The sequence below is a fragment of the Heterodontus francisci genome, unplaced genomic scaffold (genome assembly GCF_036365525.1).
Source record: "Heterodontus francisci isolate sHetFra1 unplaced genomic scaffold, sHetFra1.hap1 HAP1_SCAFFOLD_571, whole genome shotgun sequence".
Lineage (NCBI taxonomy): Eukaryota > Metazoa > Chordata > Chondrichthyes > Heterodontiformes > Heterodontidae > Heterodontus > Heterodontus francisci.
This window is the reverse complement of record NW_027141237.1, coordinates 617134-636827: the sequence shown is the minus strand read 5'-3', so window position 1 is coordinate 636827 and position 19694 is coordinate 617134. Positions and strand designations below refer to the sequence as shown.

Genomic DNA, 19694 nt, shown 5'->3' with positions numbered 1-19694 from the left:
CCTGAACATGGATGCACGGCAGGAAGAGTGTGAACGACCTCCTTCAGTTTGCCAAAGTGAGTGTTCAATACTACTCTCCTTTTGCGGATAACATGTGGCTACACGGGAGGCAGCACAACATGGAGAGGGAGGCATCACAAAGACTCTGGAAACGTGGGATAGGCAACACTACATCCTTCCAGTTGCATGGCTGCATCTCAGCCACAGGCCACTAACCTACCAACCTCACCTCCATTACTTACTCTGAGAGCTGACAAGAGGATGAGCCATATAGGAAACCCTAGTAGGGCACTAGCGGCTGCCACTAGCAAAACTGTCCTGTAGCTCTTGCTGTAAAGTATGACTATCTCCCTCTTTCCACTGGAAATTCAAATGAGCCCATGCCAACACACCTCGTGGACTGGTGGAGAAATTGCAGACATACGGCCTCTCTCCGCAACTGACACTGAAGCAGTGGACTTAGCGGGGCCACAGGGCAGCCATTCAATAGCGGATGGTGAGTCTCCATGCAAGAGAGTGAGAATTGTCTTCAATCGACATCTAAAACATACACTTCGAAAGATCCATATCATGCACGAACATCATGAAGAGATCGGCACAGCCTAACCCACCCATATTTGTGTTCTCTCAAGCTGGTCAGCTTCCATGGGAAACTCCATCCGAAGGGGGACAGCAGTCAACCTATGAGGAGGAGCAGTCAGAGGCTGTAGTGTTACATGACTCTCCTGTACTTTGCACCAGTGCAGATACGTTCATCTTCGTAGGTTTATGATGGGCTTTAGAGTCAGTGTCACAAGCTTGTAAGAGAACCACACACACGCCTGAGCAACTGACTGGGACTGCTGAGGCCTCTGACAGTCACAGACTTATGGGTGCTCAGGCCCATTCTGAGCCGCAGGCTGATGGCAAGCCTTTGGTTTTGATAGCACAGGACATACTGGAGTGGCAAAGCGAGGTAAGGCAACATCTAACAGAGATACTAGAGATAATGTGCTGTCCTGCATGGATGATGGAGGATACATCCATGCCAAGAGTGCTGCCATGTCTCGGCATGTAAGTGCATGGCTTCCTCCATGGTGAGGTTGGCGATCCTCATATAGACCCAGATCCCACAGATGCTGCAGACATAAACATCATTGCCTTGGACATGAGCTCAATGCAGCGTGACAAGGCGAGAGAATAACGAGTTGCCTGGACTCTTCTCCAGCTCCTCATCCTTTTCTGTCAGTGGGGTGGTTCAAGTGAGCCTTTAAGGGGAAAATAGAGCTTGCCTCCACATATGGGGGCATACCTCAGGGCACTCTGTGTATAGATTCCTCAGTCCCTCTGCCAGTGAGCCCAGCACCAATTGCCGCGATGCCTGAGGAGAATCCTGAGCTTGTACAGGAGACCGTCAGGCAGCGGAGGTCCCCCAGGCCTCAGAGAGCCAGAGGGCGATCATTGAAGTCACCACAGGCCAAGGGGCAGCCTGATCATCAGCCTGCCTCCAACCCAGTTTCTAGTGCAGTGGTCACACCACATAGAAGCACCCAAAAATATATAAAAGAAACGACCTAGACAGACTTGGGGGTTTCACGGCTGTTTGCCATTTGCCATTTGTTTTGTGGTATGAAGTTGTTTGGTAATTGAAGTTATCATTGATTGTGGAAAATGCTAATTTTTCAAGCCTTAATTGTAATATGCTGATTTCACCCTTCTCTCTTAATTGGCTGCCAGGTAGGGACAGCCCTCCTTTGGTAAGCATCTGACATGGGCCACAGCACGTGAGTAAGCTGGGCGCGAGGCACAAAGCTCATATAGAAAGGAGGCAACAGACTGAATGCTTTTAAATATGTCGTTATTGCTTGCAATCTTAGAGGCATGATGGTGTCTGGAAGCGGGTAAGTATGAGACTGTCTCTTGTCTCCTCATCCCATTGCTTGATGTATCTGGCCTCTGGTGAAAGGGTTTAAACATCCGGAACTGCCTGCTCATTATCTGCTGCTGCATCCCCCTCACAGTTGAGGACTGGTGGTTGGACTGGAGGGCCTCACCCCTCTGCAGGGTCAGATTGTGCAGAGCACAGATGACCACCACGACACGTAAATACCTCATTGGAGCATGCTGCAGTAATATATCACATTGATCCAGACACTGGAGTTATATATTTAGCTGCCCAAAGGCCTGTTCAATCGTCGCTCAGGTGAACCCATGGCAAGTGTTGCTCCTCTCCTCTGTTGCAGTGCGAGGGTTCCTCACAGATGTCAGTAGATATGTATTACATGGGTAGCGCTTGCCTCCGAGAATCCATCCCTTATGTAAAGCAGGGACCTGAAAAACTGTGGCACTTGGAACTATCTAATTATGTAGGCATCATGGCTGCTTCCTGAAAAACGGGCACACAACGGCAGGAAATACATTCGGTGGTCTCAGACCAGTTGAACATTGATGGAATGAAATCCATGTTTATAAAGTTGGCTGGCTGGTCCATTTGTGTCTTCATGGTCACATGCACACACTCTATCATACCTTGTCTCTGGGAATCCAGCAAGGGCCCCAAAGCTGATTGCCCTCTGCCTGATTGTCAGCATTGGTCTGGTAGTTCACATAGTCATTGAAAAGGGCATTGGTCACCTCCCTGAAGCAGTACTGTACTGCTGCCTGAGAGACCTCAAATATGACCCTGGCGATCGCTGAAAAGATCCAGATGCATAAAAGTTAAGTGCCTCTCTGATAGTCAGGGCCACTGGCATTGGGTGACCACTGAGTCCCATAGGACATAAGTTGTCCTGCAGCGACGGTCTCTCTGTATAGCCACAGTCTTCACTGGCAATGTCACTTGGACATTCAGATGTAGCACTGATGCGAGGCCAGTAAACTCTCAGATGCAGGTGTGCTCTTCTTGGCATGGCCGGCTGCTGTTATGCATGTCGTGGAGGTCCATGGGAAATGGAATGGGGTTCACAAAGATAGGCGCATGAGACCCATGCCAGGTGATCAGTAGGCCTCCAAACCACTATCATTGCAAAGATGAAGTTGCCTTGGCATCTTCACCATTACTACCTCTCTCGGATTATGCACTGATAACCCTCAGTACCCAAACTTCTCACCCGATGGTATGGCAGCCCAGATCTCTCACCCAGAAGTATGGTCACACAAACGTCTCACCCGATAATATGGCCAACCGACCTTCTACCCACCAGTTTGGGCACCTGACTCTCCCATGCAATAGTCTGGCCACCCGTTCAGCTGACACAACATTATGGCTGCAAGTACAGATGACTCAACTGCATGGCCACCCTTGCCAAACACCTGACGCCCAGCCCAACCTGCTTTGCCAGCTGAAACCAAGTCCACCTGCGCTGACAACCTGAGACCGTGCCCACCTGGTACTGCCACCCAGACCAAGACCACACGTGCAGAACACCCGAGACCAAGCCCACCTATGCAGAGTGCACTGCACGCAGGCCGACAGAGGATATTCACTCTCCCCTTTCCCCGTATATATTGAAGGTCATGGCTGCCTACCCATCAGATTAGTTAGTCCTCACCTCGGTGCCAGCACCTTTCAATGGCTGGGAATCCAAAGGCACTTGAGGGCCTCCTGTCGTTCACTTAATCCCAAGCCCCCCGAGTGATTTGCCATCATTTGCAGGCAAATGTCTTAAAAGTGACTGTTACAGAATTTAAATGGCAGTCCCATCACGAACACATATTTACATCAACACTCAAACGGCCTTACTAAGTAGAATGCTAGACTAATTTGCGCAGCCTGTTCTCTTCCTTTTTGACTGGTATAATTCTAGTAAATCTGCCCTGCACAACCCTCAAGGTCCCTTCTGTCCTTCCAGAGGTGCGGTGCCCAGAAGGGAACACATTAGTGTAAATGATCTCAAGCGAGAACTCTCTATCACTGTAATATTTTGTACCCCTGCCCCATGAGGAGGGCAGCAAAAAGAAGTGGATACATATATCAGGAAGCAGAAAACAAAACGTAGGAGAAATGTCAAGGTTATGAGTGTAAGACTTTCAGAGAGCAGTAGAGAAGTGGTGGGTCAAATAGTTTCCTGTGGTGCAATAAAGGGCCAAAATGTTTTAATGAATTTCTTGATCAGTAAAGTCTTCTCTGTAGATGATGACTTTGTCTGAACAATTTTGCCCCTCATTTAAAAATAACTATTTTAATCGTCCGTGTGCACTGCAAAGAGATTGCATTTTCGATAATAAAGCTTTCTCTATACTTCTCCACCAGCAATCTATGTCCTTTCTCTGATGCTTACTGGGAACATTAAAGCTTTTTGTCTAGGAATGAACCGATTATGGAAAACAATGTTTCTTAACTGTACCTTATTCATCACAAATCTGTAACACCACATGCTAAGCCTTAGGTAAGGCAATTCCGAAGTAATGTGCATATATTCAGTACTTTCACACATTCATCATAATGACAAATTAACACTACCCAGGAGGGGACAATGGATGTTAATTTGGAAGCATTACATGGGCCTACTTTTAATCTGAACAGTTTGTGGACTAACAGGCAATTTCAACAGTCCCACTACCGTTCTGTGGATAACTCAACTAAATCAACAGACTCCAGAGATCGAATATGGGCTTGAGAACTATTGTGAAACATTGCTTGTATCATCTTTCAATTGTATTTTCTTAAGCAATGTAACGAAAAGAGTAATTGGTCCTTTGGGTGTTTCCAATCCAAATCCGTGCAATAACCTTTCACACCGTTCAGTCAAAAACATTGGAACAAAAACAACTCATTCAGTTTGTGCAAATGCATGGAACTAACATCAGTGAAACGTTACCTAATTGTCTCAATGGAGGTTTCCATGATGTATATATTGACTGCCACACACCATGTGTTGAGACAGTTGAGACATAATCACTTCAAAGAGAAAATGCATGAGCCAGCAACTGGTCTAGTGTATGCAATTTACTATCCTATTCTTGTCGCTATTGGAGTACCAGGTAAGCTGTAAACTTGCCAGCCGTGCAAACCTGTCTTAAACCGTTTCAATGCTCTTGCTGTGCATATGATAGAAGTGTTTTCAAAATAGTCACATATTCTGAGGCAACCACCCAAGGACTATGTTAACCTCTGTTTATACTAATGAAATTATGGTTATCTCAACTCTGGCACAGACTGGATTTTTTGAAGCACTTTCTTCAACTAACTTATTATCTCACATCCAAAATGAAACATTCATCTAATTATAAATGTGAGTTGATAGGTGCTCCATTTCGCTTAAGCAACATCCAAATTCCACGTAGCGCAATATTGAACCTTGCAAATAAATTATTGCTTTCCGACATCTTCTCCTGCTCGGTTTCTCTTGTCTCTGTCAGCCTTTGTATGCCCGAACACTTCTGCATATGCCACGTGATAGAGAGATATAACAGACTTATAACACTGAGGCGACTTCAGCCATTAGACAGGTCCTCACTAAAACATCCACTCACAAGCTTTCTACTCGTGATGAAGAACATTGTCTGTGTTACTTCCTCTACCAGCATTCCAGAGTCGGTTGCATTCCCTACATCACAAACTCTGAGATCAACGGACTGATGAGACGAGAAAGCATCCTACAGTTCCCTGCTTGTGCAGCAGAGTATGAAACAAGGTATTGTACGTGCCCACGATCCCACCAACACAGCTCAGGAGCATTAAGCTTGCCGACAATGCAATCTATCTTGAGGGCAAAATACAACACAAGTTCTGTTTATCATTTGTAATGGAGCAGTGAAATACAGCACATGTGAAGTTTTAAAGCTGTGCATGACATCCTCCAAAATAATAATAGGTGGACTATGAGAAGGAGCAACCTTGCGTTATTAGGATTCGAGTAAGCAACAGAGCTTTGAGTAAACTCAGTTGCTTGTATTGGTGTAAGTGATTTTTTCAAAAGATAAGAGATAGTTAAATATTGATAAGTAGTTCTAATGCCAGCTGGATTGATATAAGTCAGATACCCAGTGAATTTAATTGATAACATAAATATTTAAATATCTGATATTCGGATTTATAACTTCACTGATATTTTCATGGTGTTTTTGTTAAGTGCAAATTCATCACACAGCTAAATTGATTATTTCGCTTAATAATGGGATGAATATCGTATGAATTCAAAAGATATGTAGTTATCATTATGAGCAAATTATTTTAAGATTGAGCTGTAACATAGTAGATTGCCAAAATTACATATGTTGTTCTTAAAATCTTTAATCTGATATGTCAGAGAAGCCATAAGCAAAAGTTCTATTACACCCTTTATTCTTCCAGTAAAATAGTGACCAAAGTAGTTTGAGATTAATATCGAACTTAATCAACAGTAAAAACTTGCAATTATACAACATTAATTATAAAAATGTATTCACCTGTTTCAAAGATACAGAGAAATGTAGACAATGAGGAAAAGAAGGAAAATTAGGCGTGGAACAAAACACATGGTGAATGAGGTATCTTTTTAGAGCCATCAAAAAGTTTCAGGGAAAAAAATGAAAAGGGTTAGGTGGAGGGTTCCAGGGCCTAGGGGCTAAATAACTGAAATGCACTGCTGCCAATGATGGGGCGATGGACAAGGGGTCCGAATTGGCCGAAGGCAAATTCCTGAAATTCGTGTAGAAATGGACTAGATTGCTGAGTTTGAGAGGAGAGAAAACATGGAAAACTCTGACCACGGAGATTGGAAATCCAAAACAGAGGTTGGTGGACAGGGAATCAGTGTACGTCAGTGATTACAGGTGTATTGGATGAACGGGACCTCATGCAAATTCTGAGATAGGAAGCAGAATTTTGAATGAGCATTAGAAAATGGAGGATAGAAGGGTTTATATATATATAGATACACACACACATTTAGTCAAAAATGTGTTGCTCTGCGGTAAGCAGTAGCAAAGGGTAGATAGAGAAATTGTGTGACAGAGAAAAATGAGGGAAAATAAGATGGCAACGTTTTGACATCACTTCTGATGTTTTTTTCTGTTGTATTTAATGGAGAGAGAAGTAAAAAAAACACAACTGGAAACTCCCTATCACCATTTTACATTAGTGGAAAGTGAAGATCTAGCCGGATTTCTGATATGGACAAACTCTGGTTCTTTGCATTAATGTATGATAATAACATCTTTTGTTTTCTACTCTTCCCTACAGTTAATCTCGTGGCAATTGCGATTCTGGTCCGGGGAAAGTGTGGACTCTCCAAATGTACTATCTACTACTTGGTGGCCATGGCAGTGGCGGATCTGTTGGTTGTTATCACCAGTGTTATACTCAATCGGATCATTGCCATTTCCTTTCCTGGAAATTATCTGTTGCTTACACCAGTATGTCGGGCAAAAACCGTCCTAGTTTATGTCACCAGAGAGATTTCTGTCTGGTTCACTGTCGCATTCACTGTTGACCGCTTCATAGCCATTTGTTTCCAGAAAATCAAAACAAAATATTGCATCAGGGAAACTGCAGCTGCAATTATAAGCATGGTGGTTGTTCTGAGCTGTTTCGAAAACATCCCCTGGTACTTCGTATATGAACCTCTGTACATAAATTACGAATTACCCTGGTATTGCCGGATCAGATCAATCTTCTATACATCACCTCTATGGCAAGCATTTTCTTATTTCAGCTCCATAACGGTTCCTTATCTACCATTTTTCATTATTTTGCTTCTCAACATTTTGACAGTAAGATATATTTTCGTGGCCAGCAGGGTCCACAGGGCACTACGAGGCAACAACAGCTCTGCAAATAATCCTGATCCTGAGAAGGAGAACAGGAAGAAATCCATCCTTTTGCTCTTCAGCATATCAGCCAATTATAGACTGTTATGGCTGACACATGCAATCCATTACGTGTATTATCGAATGACTAATAATTATTCATACACAGGCTATGATGATCCTGTTTATATCTTTCAAGAGACCGGATATATGCTTCAACGTTTGAGCTGCTGCACGAATACATTTATTTATGCAGTGACCCAGGCTAAATTCAGAGAAGAGTTAAAGAAAATGTTGACATACCCAGTGAAAAAGATTTGCTCAGCATCTTTGATTTGATAAGTAAAGGTGGAATTGCTACGATTACAATTTAATTTTGAACTTAAAACAAAAGAAGCAGGATTAGGTCATGTGGACAATCGAACATGCTCCACAATTCAATAAGTTCATGGCGGATAGTTTTCTCAACTCCATTTTCATGCCCTATCACAGTATCCCTTTACGCTGTTCGTGCCCCAAAACGTATCGATCTTGGTCTTGAATATACTCAACAACTGAGCATCCATTCTAAAGCACAGAACAAGTGGGGTTTCTCCAGTCACTCCATCCTGTTAGTACAGCTCTCTCATCCCAGGCCGCAATCCAATGAATCTTTATTCCACATTAGCTGAGGCACGGACATCCTTAGCTATGGAGACCAAAACTGCAAACAGTACTCCAGATGTGATCTCATCAAAACCATGTATATTTATACCAAGACTTGCTAGCTCTTATAATACAAATACGTTACAACAAAGGCTAATAATGGGCGGCACAGTGGTGCGGTGGTTAGCACCGCAGCCTCACAGCTCCAGCGACCTGGGTTCAATTATGGGTACTGCCTGTGTGGAGTTTGCAAGTTCTCCCTGTGTCTGCGTGGGTTTTCTCCGGGTGCTCCGATTTCCTCCCACAGCCAAAAGACTTGCATGTTGGTAGGTAAATTGGCCTTTATAAATTGCCCCTAGTATAATTAGGTGGTGTGGGGATGTGGTAGGAATATGGGATTAGTGTAGGATTAATATAAATGGGTGGTTGATGGTCGGCACAGATTCGGTGGGCCGAAGGGCCTGTTTCAGTGCTGTTTCTCTAAAAAAAAAACAAAAGAAAAAAAAACATTTGCTTTCCTAATTATTTGTTGCATCCGCATGCTATTTTCCTTGGATTTGCGTAGAAGAACATCGAATCCCTCTGGATACTAACGTTTGTTAATTTTATCATTTAAATAATACACTGCGTTTTGATTATTCCTATCAAAGTGGACATTTTCATATTTCCTTGCACTAAATTCCATTTTCCAAACCCTTGCCCACTCATCTAATCTGTCTAAAACAATTTGCACTCTCTTTGCATCCTTCTCACATCTTACGTTTCCCACCAGCTTTGTATTGTCAGAAAACTTGATAGATCACATTCAGTCCCCTCATCTATATCATTGCTGCATATTGTAAACAGTTGAGGCCCAAGCCCTGATCTTTGCAGCACCCACGAATTACAACATGCCAACCAAAAACTGCATGTTTAATCCAACTTTCCATTTTCTGTCTGTTACCCAAACCTCAACCCGTGGTTATATGCTATCACCGATCCCATGAACTTGAAGATTTTGCAACACCCTCTTGTGTGGTAGCTTGTTGAATACTTTTGAAAATCCAAGTATATTCCATTCACTGTTCCTCTCAATGCTACCCTGCTAGCTTCACCATCTAAAAGCTCCAATATTATTGTCAAACACGATGTGCCCTGTCTCCATGTCCCTCCTGATAAATTTCATTTTTTGGCCCACCGGTGAACTCAGATTAACGCTACCTGCCTCTTTTCTTCCTCACATGTTTATTGTCTGGCGGGGTTGCATTAGTTATGAACTATAAACAATTCCCTTCTCATCGCTCTCGACCAATCAGCAGCTTTCGACATACCATCCTCATCCAAGGCCTCTGTTCCATCTTCCAGCAGAGTGAAACGTCCTCAGCTTGGTTCCATTCTTATCTCGCTAAGCCTAGCCATCAAATCACCAACAATGGTTTCACTTACCACTCTCTGTCTGCTCCCTCTGGAGTTCCTCAGGATCTATTCTTGACCCCCTTCTGTCTTGATGATTTATATGCTACTCTTCGGCGGTAGCATATACAAGAACGCATCAGGTTCCACATATATTCGGATTACACACAGCTCTATCTCACCAGAACCTTCTTCGATCCTTGTACGTCTTTGATGTGTCACAATACCTGCCCAACATCCAATATTAGATGAGGAGAAATTTTCTCTGACTAAATATTGGGAAAACTGAAACATTTTCTTTCGTTTCCAATCGATTCCAATCATCTCTCAGCTCATCTGCTGCTGACACCCGACCCATGCCTTTGTTACTGTTAGACCTCACTATTCTAATGCTATAATGGATGGCTCCTTTATTCCATGCTACATAAAATTGTGTTCATCCAAATCTCTCTGAGCTGTGTCTTAACTTGCTCCAAATTTAATTCATGTATCACACCTATGCTTGCTGACATTCTGTGCCTCTGCCTCCGTCATTGTCTTCATCTTAAAATCCTCATCCATTCTTTTCAAATCCCTCCAGGAACTCACCTCTCCCTACCTGTGTTTCCTCCAGCAGCCCCACAATCCTTCGAGGTCTCAGCACAGCTTCCATTCTGCTCTCCTCTACATCCCAATACCAATATGGTATTGAACCTCAAGCAGAGAAGGAACTGCCCAGGGTCCATTCCAGCCTTTTCCATTCGCTCATCACACTTGTCATGTTATTTGGGCCACATTTCAGCAAGATCTTATGAGACCCACAGAGTAGGCCCAGGCGATAAATCTGTCAAGTTGTCATTGGGTTGTCAGGCCCGCGCATTTCCGCCTTCAGGCGATTTTGACACAGGTGGGTGAACAATAGGTGTCGCCATCCACCCGGCAGCAGCACGTATCCAATAATGAGCAAATAACCAGATAATTAGGAGAATGGGGAGAACTCCACTCGGACCTTTTGGCAAAGGAGTGGCCTCCCACTGAACGCTGATCCTGGCAGCTCAGTGTAGGTGGTCAGTCAGTGGCAGACAGGATGGCCAGAGGAACCGTAAAAAACATGCCCCAATCACAAGGCCACAAGTTGAAGAAGCCCAATGCACAGGTCAAGCAAATCCACCAGAGGCATTTCATTTCCACTCCAAGTGACCTACCAGCTTCAGCACTCAAAATGTTGAACTGTATTGCATGCAATTGAGGACGCCTCCAAGGTGAGGCACGCTGTCACTCTTCTTGCTGCCAGAGAAGTGCCCACCTCTCCCATCTTGATACAGCAGGCACTCTGGTTGGGTGTGCAGCCTCAGGGGAACCTGCCCGCCATTTTTAATGGGATGAGGCTCCCGGAGGTGGCCTCTTACCAACACACTGACAGTCGGGGATGCAACACGCATTTGGCCCCAGTGAAAGAATATATTCAAAAATACAAAAATGTCCTGTCCATCGAAAGTTGGGAAACAGTCGTTTCTCACACTGGACAATGTTGACTTAGCAGAACCAAAGCAGAGTGTGACTGAGCCACAATGAACAGAAAGGGCAGAAGAAGCTTGTGACAGCTGATTTCACCCACTGCGTTCATGTAGTAAACAGAGAGAGCAAAGAGCACAGTCTCCATCCCCACACCGTGCTGTTAGCTCATTGTATCTGGCATGGCACTCAGACACTAACAGAGTAAAAGGGCAAATATTGAAACCAAGGCCTGTGCTGAGTCAACTGATCTCAGCTGGTGTGATACTGTGTTGCAGAAAGCAAGAAGGGCACAGGTACCACCCGAGGTCTGTTTTCAGTCATCTGATCTCAAACTTAACAACGTAGCAACAGAAGTAGACCATTCACCTCTTCTAGACTGTTTAATTAAATCTGTACCTTAATGCCATTTTGTTGCCATGTTTCTGCAATCTGTAATGCCCGTGCCTAACAAAAACCTTTCAATCTCAGTTTTAACATTTTCAGTTGACATCGCCTCAACAGTGTTTGAGTGTGAATGCCCCGAGTTTTACTACACTTCGTGTGCAGAGGTCATCCCTGATATCACCCTTTCATAACTCTAACATTAACTTGATGCTCCAATATTCCGCAATCACACACTCGAGATGGATACAGAACTGGCTCGGTCATAGAAGACAGAGGGTATCAGCGGATGGGTGTTTTTCTGAATGGAGGGATGTGACTAGTGGTGTTCCGCAGGGATCAGTGCTGGGACCTTTGATATTTGTAGAATATATAAATGATTTGGAGGAAAATGTAGCTGGTCTGTTTAGTAAGTTTGCGGACGACATAAAGTTTGGTGGAGTTGCGGATAATGATGAGGATTGTCAGAGGATACAGCAGGATTTAGATCGGTTGGAGACTTGGGTGGAGAAATGGCAGATGGAGTTTAATCCAGACAAATGTGAGGTAATGCATTTTGGAAGGTCTAATGTAGGTGGGAGGTATACAGTAAATGGCAGAACCTTTAAGAGTATTGACAGGCAGAGAGATCTGGGCGTACAGGTCCACAGGTGGCAACGCAGGTGGATAAGATAGTCAAGAAGGCATGCGGCATGCTTGCCTTCATCGGTCGGGGCATAGAGTATAAAAATTGGCAAGTCATGTTGCAGCTGTACAGAACCTTAGTTCGGCCACACTTAAAATATTGCGTGCAATTCTGGTCGCCACACGACCAGAAGGACGTGGAGGCTTTGGAGAGGGTACAGAGCTGGTTTACCAGGATGTTGCCTGGTCTGGAGGGCATTAGCTATGAGGAGAGGTTGGAAAAACTCGGATTGTTCTCACTGAAACGACGGAGGTGGAGGGGCGACATGATAGAGGTTTACAAAGTTATAAGCGGCATGGACAGAGTGGATAGTCAGAAGCTTTTTCCCAGGATGGATGAGTCAGTTACTCGGGGACATAGGTTAAAGCTGAGGGGGGCAAAGTTTGGAGGGGATGTGCGAGGCAAGTTTTTTACACAGAGGGTGGTGAGTGCATGGAACTTGCTGCCAGGGGAGGTGGTGGAAGCAGATACGATAGCGACGTTTAAGAGACAGCTTGACAAATACATGAATAGGAAGGGAATAGAGGGATATGGGCCCCGGAAGTGCAGAAGGTGTTAGTTTAGGCAGGCATCAAGATCGGCGCAGGCTTGGAGGGCCGAATGGCCTGTTCCTGTGCTGTACTGTTCTTTGTTCTTTGTTTGTTCCAGAGGAAATTGTTTCTCTCTATATATTATTCACCCATTTCGTCATTTCAAACACCTTATATACATCACCACTCAATCGTCCATACTCAAAGGAATGCAAGCTGGATCTGTGCAACCTGTTTTCTTTATTCAAACTTTTTTGTCTGGGATAATTCTAGTATATCTGTGCTGTACTCCGCTCCAAGACCATCATGTTGTTCCTGGTGTTCAGTGCCCAAAACTAAATGCAGTATTTTAAATGACCTCTAACTTGCACCATTTTGCATCTCATTCTCATGAGGAGGTAGGACAGCAAAAGGAAATGGATATATATCTCAGAAAAAAGAAAAGAAAAGATAGGCAAAATGTCATAGTTATGAGTGTGATATTTACAGACAGCAGTGGAGAACTGATCGGTCGAATAGCTTCCTATGGTGCTGCAAAGGGCCACAATTTTATATGAAGTTCTTATTCAGTAAGGTACTGGAAGCAGATGTTTTTTTTTTTTGTTTAAAGGCTTTTGCCTCTCACTTAGAAATATCTATTTTAATATTCCATGTGCATCTAAAACAGATTTATCCTGTTGCAATCCATGTCCCTTCACTGATGGTTATCGAGATTATTAAAGTTTATAGGTCAGGAATGGGCCCGATTGTGCAGTTATGCTTTCAACTGTACCTTATTAATTGAGCAAAAGGAAAAGCTTGAGCTAGGCCTTGGGTAAGGTTATTCAGCAGCGTTATACTAACATTCAGTTCTTTCACCTATTGACCATAATATCAAATAACCACTATCGATGGATATTAAATTGGAAGCACGGCATGCATTTATTTTCAACCTGTCCAGCTTGTGGACTGTCAGACAATTTCTTCAGCCCCATGATCTCTCTGTGTATAACTCAGCTAACTCAACACACTCCCGAGATCGATTCTGGGCTTGAGAGCCATTGTGAAACATTGCTTGTACCATCTTTCAATTGTATTTTCAGAGGCAATTTAACCAAAATAGCAATTAGTCATTTGGTGTTCTTCTCTCCCACAGGAAAAGAACACGCAATAACCTTCAAACATGTTCATTTGTAAACATTAGAATAAAAACAACTTGTTCAGTTTGTTAGTGCAAATGTCCAATATTAATATCAATTGTCTCCCGGGAGGTATCCATGATCTATATATTGACAGTATCGCAAACCATGTGTTGATACAGTTGAGACGTAATCTCTTCAGACACAAAATGCATGAAGCAGCAACAGGTCTACTGTATGCAACTTGCTATCAAATGTTTGCCGCTGTTGGTGTCCCAGGTAAGTCATAAAGTTGCTAGCCATGCAAACCTGTCTTAAGCATTTTGAATAATCTTGCCGTGTTTCTGGTATATGTATTTTCTAAATAGTCACATATTCTAGCTAAACTCTCAAGGTCTACGTTATCCTCTGTTGAGATTAAATATTCAATTTAATATTTTTAGTAGGCAGGGCATACTTGGGCAATTTCCACATTATCTTGTAGATGCCATTGTTGTAGCTGCACTGGGATGTTGTCAGGGCCCATCGCCTTTGCAGTATTCTGTGTCTTCAGTCGTTTCTTGATATCACCTGAAATCAACTTGGGTGATGACTGGCATTTGTGATGCTGGGGACGTCAGCAGGAGGCCGAGATACACTTGGCACATTTGGCTGACGATGGTTGCAAATGTATCAGCCTCGTCTTTTGCACTGGCGTGCTGGGCGCCTCCATCATTCAAAATGGGTGTGTTTGTGAAGTGGCCTCCTCCCATTAGTTGTGAATATGTCCACCACCATTCATGGCTGGATGTGACGGGAATTCAGATCTTTAACCTGTTGGTTGTGGGCTCGCTTAGCCCTGTCCATCACATGTTGTTTCATGGCTTCACCAGTTTGGCAACTCAAACTTAGGTATGCCCGGTCCGGCTCCTGGCATTCTCTCTTGCACTCTTCATTGAACCAGCGCTGGTCCAATGACTCGATGGTAATGCTCGAGGGAGGGATTGTCGGGCCATAAGGTTACAGATTGTGGTGGAATACGATTCTCTGCTGATGGCCCATGGCACATCATGGATATCCAGTTTTGAGGTGCTTGATCTGTCTTGAATCTACCCCATTTTGCACAGTGGTACTGACACGCAACAAGATGGAGGATATCCTCGTTGTGAAGATGGGACTTTGCCTCCAAAAGGATTGTGCAGTGGTCACTGCTACCAATACTGTCATGCAAAGACGCATCTGTCACAGGTAGATTGGTGAGGGCCAGGTCAAGTAGGGTTTTTTCCCTCTTGTTGATTTTCTCACCACATTCAGCAGACCCAGTCAAGCAGATACTGCCTTCAGGACTCGACAAGCACCGTGAATAGTCGTGTTCCCGAGCCACTTTGGTCATGGGCTTTGAAGTCCCCCAAGCAGGGTACATTCTCTGCTCTTACGACTGTCGGTGCTTCTTCAAAGTGATGTTCCACATGGAGGAGTACTAATTCATCATCTGGGGCGGGACAGGTTGTGATGCGGGGGGTGTGGGTGGGGAGGGATGCCGGTGTGTGGCAGGTGCGAATCATCTAGATGTTTGGTTGTCCATGTTTGGCTTGATGTCATGAGACTTCATGAAATCCAGAGACCATGTTGAGAACTCGCAACACAATTCCCTCCCAACTGCTGCCACCTTTGGTGGTACTGCCCTGCTTCTGGGACAAAACATACTCAGGGAAGATGATGGTGGTATCTTGGGGATTTCCTGTAAGGGGTGATTCAGAGAGCATGACTATGTTAGGATGTTGATCGACTAATTTGTGTCACAGCTCTCCCAAGTTTGGCACAATTCCCAGATGTTTGGACGAAGGAATTTGCAGTGTCGATGGGGCAGAGAGCAGATTTGTCATTTCCAGTCTCCAGGCCGATGCCAGGTTGTCCGTCCATTTATATTCTGCTTCGACTTCTCTGTAGCAATTTGAACCAGAGGGTTATTATGACAATCCATTAGTTTTCTGGTCACTTTTAATGAGACGAGTTTTTTTTATCGCATTCTTTATTAATTCATCGAATTCAAATTCCACCAGCTGTAGTGATGGGATTTGAACTCGTGTCTCCGCAGCTTTCGTCCGAGCCTCTGGATTACAAGTCCATTAACATTACCACGAAGATACCTGACTCTTACATCCCCGACCTCATACACAAATTTTTTAAAATGTTGGTTCACTTTAGAACATAAAAAGTATTTGAGTGTGAATGTAAAGAGTTAACGCAATTAGAAAAAAAACTGTTACACTACAGGGTCAATCTCTGACGTGAAAGACGCATATTGCAAGACTAATTAACGACGGTGTGATAGTCACCCGTGCAGAGCTTGCAGAACCTAAACTAAGTATAGTTTTGACTCTCCAAGATGCATCTCGCATTCGCTGCCAGAGAGCTAAATATGTGTGAAATGTGCATCAGAAGCGTCCACATACGTGGGCGGTGCTATTTTTGTCTCAGATTCCGTGCAGTGGTAATGCCACTGATTGTCCCATTCTTTACTGGGCAATTGCAGCGTGGAGCTGGTATGATGTCATCAAGCTGTCCAAAAGGCAACCATATGAAAGGGTTTTCGCAACAAGGAAAACCAAAAGTCTAAAATATAATCACAGCGGAACCTGCAGCGAACTCCTGAAGGTCAGGCCCCAACATCAGGGCCTCTGACTGATCTGTGCATGCGCTACATTCAGACATTGCTGTCAGTTTCAGAGGGATAATGATGGGACAGTTCACTGGTTAACATTTCAGCCCCACCCTCCCTCACAAAATCTGAGCCAGTAAAGAAATCCAAGATGTGACTGCCCAGAAAATGCAGAAAACTGAATGGCCTTAATTATGAAGTGGTTCATCATTTTGATGGTGAAATGAGCAGCAGTGTCCAGCCAGATGGAGTTGCATGTTTGTTTCTCTCATCACACTGACAGGAGTAAATCTGTTACCTTTTCACAATTTTTTCAACAATGGGGGAAAAACAGGAAGTACCTAATGTAAATGATTTGGTTATTGATTTTAAAGCTGATGGGAGGTAGTGGCATAGTGGTAATGTCACTAAACTAGTAATCTCGATGCCTAGGCTAATTCTCTGGGGACGGTGCCATGGCAGATGTTGATATTTTAATTTAGTTAATAAATCTGCAATGAAAAGCTGGTGCAATGGTGGCCATCAAACCATTGTCGATTGTTGTGAAAGTTTATCTGCGTCATTAATGTCATTTGGAGAAGAAAATCTGCCATCCATACCTGGTCTGGCCGACATGTGTCTCCAGACTCACAGCAATGTTGACCCTTAAATGCCCTCTGAAATGGCCTAGCAGGCCACTCAGGTGTATTAAACTGCTGCAAAGTGTAAGAAAAGGAATGAAACCAGATGGACTACTCCGCATCAACCCCAGCACCAGCAGGACAGGCCCATCGGCGGTGGCAACACAGTGGTATACAATAGGGAAAGAGTTACTCTGGGACGCCATGAAGTCTCATGACATTAGGTAAAAGATGGGAAATGAAACATCATGCTGATTACCACCTACGTACCCCACACCCCACCCCCCCCCACAAATACGCATTTGTCCACGTGTATTCCTTGTTGCAGAGCAGAGAAGGTAAAGGGAAGCAGAGATGGAGGCATTCAAATGCCAACGGCCTTTGATATGGTACAGAAGAAGAAACTGTTTCCACTGGCAGGAAGATCCATAACCAGAGGAAACAGATTTCAGATAATTTTGTCAAGGACCAGAGGAGAGATGAGGGAAGAAATAACCAGCGAGTTGTTATGAAAGGCATGCACGGCCTGAAAAGGAACAGATTCAATAGTAACTTTCAAAAAAGACTTGGTTTGATATTTTAAAAGGAAAATGCTTGCAGGGCTATGTGGGAAGGCAAAGGAAATGGAACGAATTAAATATCCTTTTCAAAGGTCCGATGAGCCGAATGGGCTCCCTCTGTGTTGTAACTTTGCAAGGACAGATTTGTCTCTACATTGTGGCAATACTAGCTTTTGGCTTTTATTGGTTATATCGGGAGGCATGGTTCTTAAATTGTAATGTTTTCAAATGGTTAGAGGTCACAGACACAGAACATGCCGATTTAGTCCCTTTGCTCTTTCATTTGAAAAGAGGCCTGTAATCTAAACTCTTGCCTGGAAAGACTGTAGATCTACTAATTTGTGGAATGCAGTCAAGTTAGTGAGTTACACATCTATGGAAGCAAGAACAGCTCAGTGAAATTAGTGTTGAATAATAAGTATGCAGTGCTGCTAAGAAACATGCAATTTCGCACCTAGAAGGGAAGAGGAAAAGTTACTTCAGAATTCGAATAGTGCATATCTTGCAAACCGAACTGGAAACTGTAATGTGTTTGAATTCATCGGCTAAACCTCGCAATGTTTTCTTGTGACTACTGCTTGTAAGTGTATGTGGAATTATGTTAATGCTTAATAAATTCGTGAAACCAGAGATTCAGTGTGCAACTCCGATTAATTTGAGAACTAAATTATCAGTAAGAAACAGTCAACCCACAATCTGCACTCTCGAAGCGTGCAATATGCCGATGTGTCATAGACAGAGAGGTAAGGGTCGGAGTCTGAATTGTACGACAGCTAGGAGCTTATTGAGGGATAGAAAGAGTTCGACAATGAGAACTCTGAGTAAGGTAGAGATCGACAATGGGATTTCCTTGAGTGATGCAGAGAGTTGAACAGCATGAGTTCATTTAGTGATCCACAGCTTTGAACAAAGGGAGCCCATTGAATGATGCAGAGATATGGAAAATGTGAACTCAGAGAATGATGTATCATGTTGGACCTGGCTTAATAGACCGAATGGCCTATTGTTACTTCTAATTCATATGTTTGTATGTAATGCTGAACACTGGGCTCTGACCAAGATTAGCTGATCACAATGAGGCAGACCACAGTGCGAATGACCACGCCATAAGTGGCCACATGGCGACTGAGCACAGGGGAATGACTATAAATAGACTGTGCATAGAGACTGATCACTGTGGGGGTTGGTGGGGATAGGCTGGTGGGGGGAGACTGGCCACACTGAGAGACTCACTACAGAACTACTGTCAGCAGAGGATTACTGACCAGGCTGTTGTCATGGTATATTACTTCTTGGTGAATTCTGAGGATTTAACTCTGTGAGGGATTCAGTGAAACAATCCCAGATAGCATTCCCGATTCAAGTCGTGCTCGACAATATTCACCAACCATAATCATGAGAACAGATTAACTGTTCATCATAAAGTTGCTGTGGGAACTTCTGCGGACACTGAATGTCGTGTTTTTTTACATTACAACAGCGACAATTATTTAAAAATATTGCATCGGCTGTAAACCCCGTCCTGTGGGCATGATAGATGCTTCTGCAAAGCAAGCCCTTGCTTTCTTTTATCTTTAGCACCGAGAGTGTATCCGAGAAGTCAGCTTGCATTAACAAGGAACAGAGAATGAAACATGAAATAAATACAGCCTCTTTCCGAATAAAACTCAGTAAAGCGGTATTATTACAAAGTATATTTGTGGTTTTTACACAGTGCAAAGTCAAGTTAAACTCTCCCCTAGACCCGAGTCTGGTTGCTGCGTTCACTGCAGCTGGTATGAGACCCTTGAGTTCCCTGCCTCACTGTGGGATTCTCCTGGGTATATTTTAAGAGCTGCTTCAAACTCCCGACCTCTGTCTTTCAGAGTATGCAGCTGTCTCCAGCTCCAGTACACGTCACTGTCTCTCTCCGAGG

At 43.8% G+C, this 19694-nt stretch overlaps 1 protein-coding gene across 1 annotated transcript; it reads left to right on the top strand.

Annotated features, from left to right (window-relative positions):
* The first annotated feature begins 583 nt into the window (after nt 1-583).
* LOC137362518 (probable G-protein coupled receptor 139) lies at nt 584-8049 on the top strand. The gene is made up of 3 exons (XM_068026907.1): nt 584-760; nt 5796-5880; nt 7145-8049. Exons 1-3 carry the CDS (start codon nt 584-586, stop codon nt 8047-8049), a joined length of 1167 nt encoding a protein of 388 aa, XP_067883008.1.
* Nucleotides 8050-19694: the final 11645 nt, after the last annotated feature.

Coding starts and splice junctions, on each gene's coding strand:
- LOC137362518 (XM_068026907.1), top strand. CDS start 584: ATGAAGAGATCGGCACAGCCTAACCCACCCATATTTGTGTTCTCTCAA. Junction 761..5,795: donor GTGCAGATACGTTCATCTTC/GTAGGTTTATGA, acceptor AAATAATAATAG/GTGGACTATGAGAAGGAGCA. Junction 5,881..7,144: donor ACTCAGTTGCTTGTATTGGT/GTAAGTGATTTT, acceptor TCTTCCCTACAG/TTAATCTCGTGGCAATTGCG.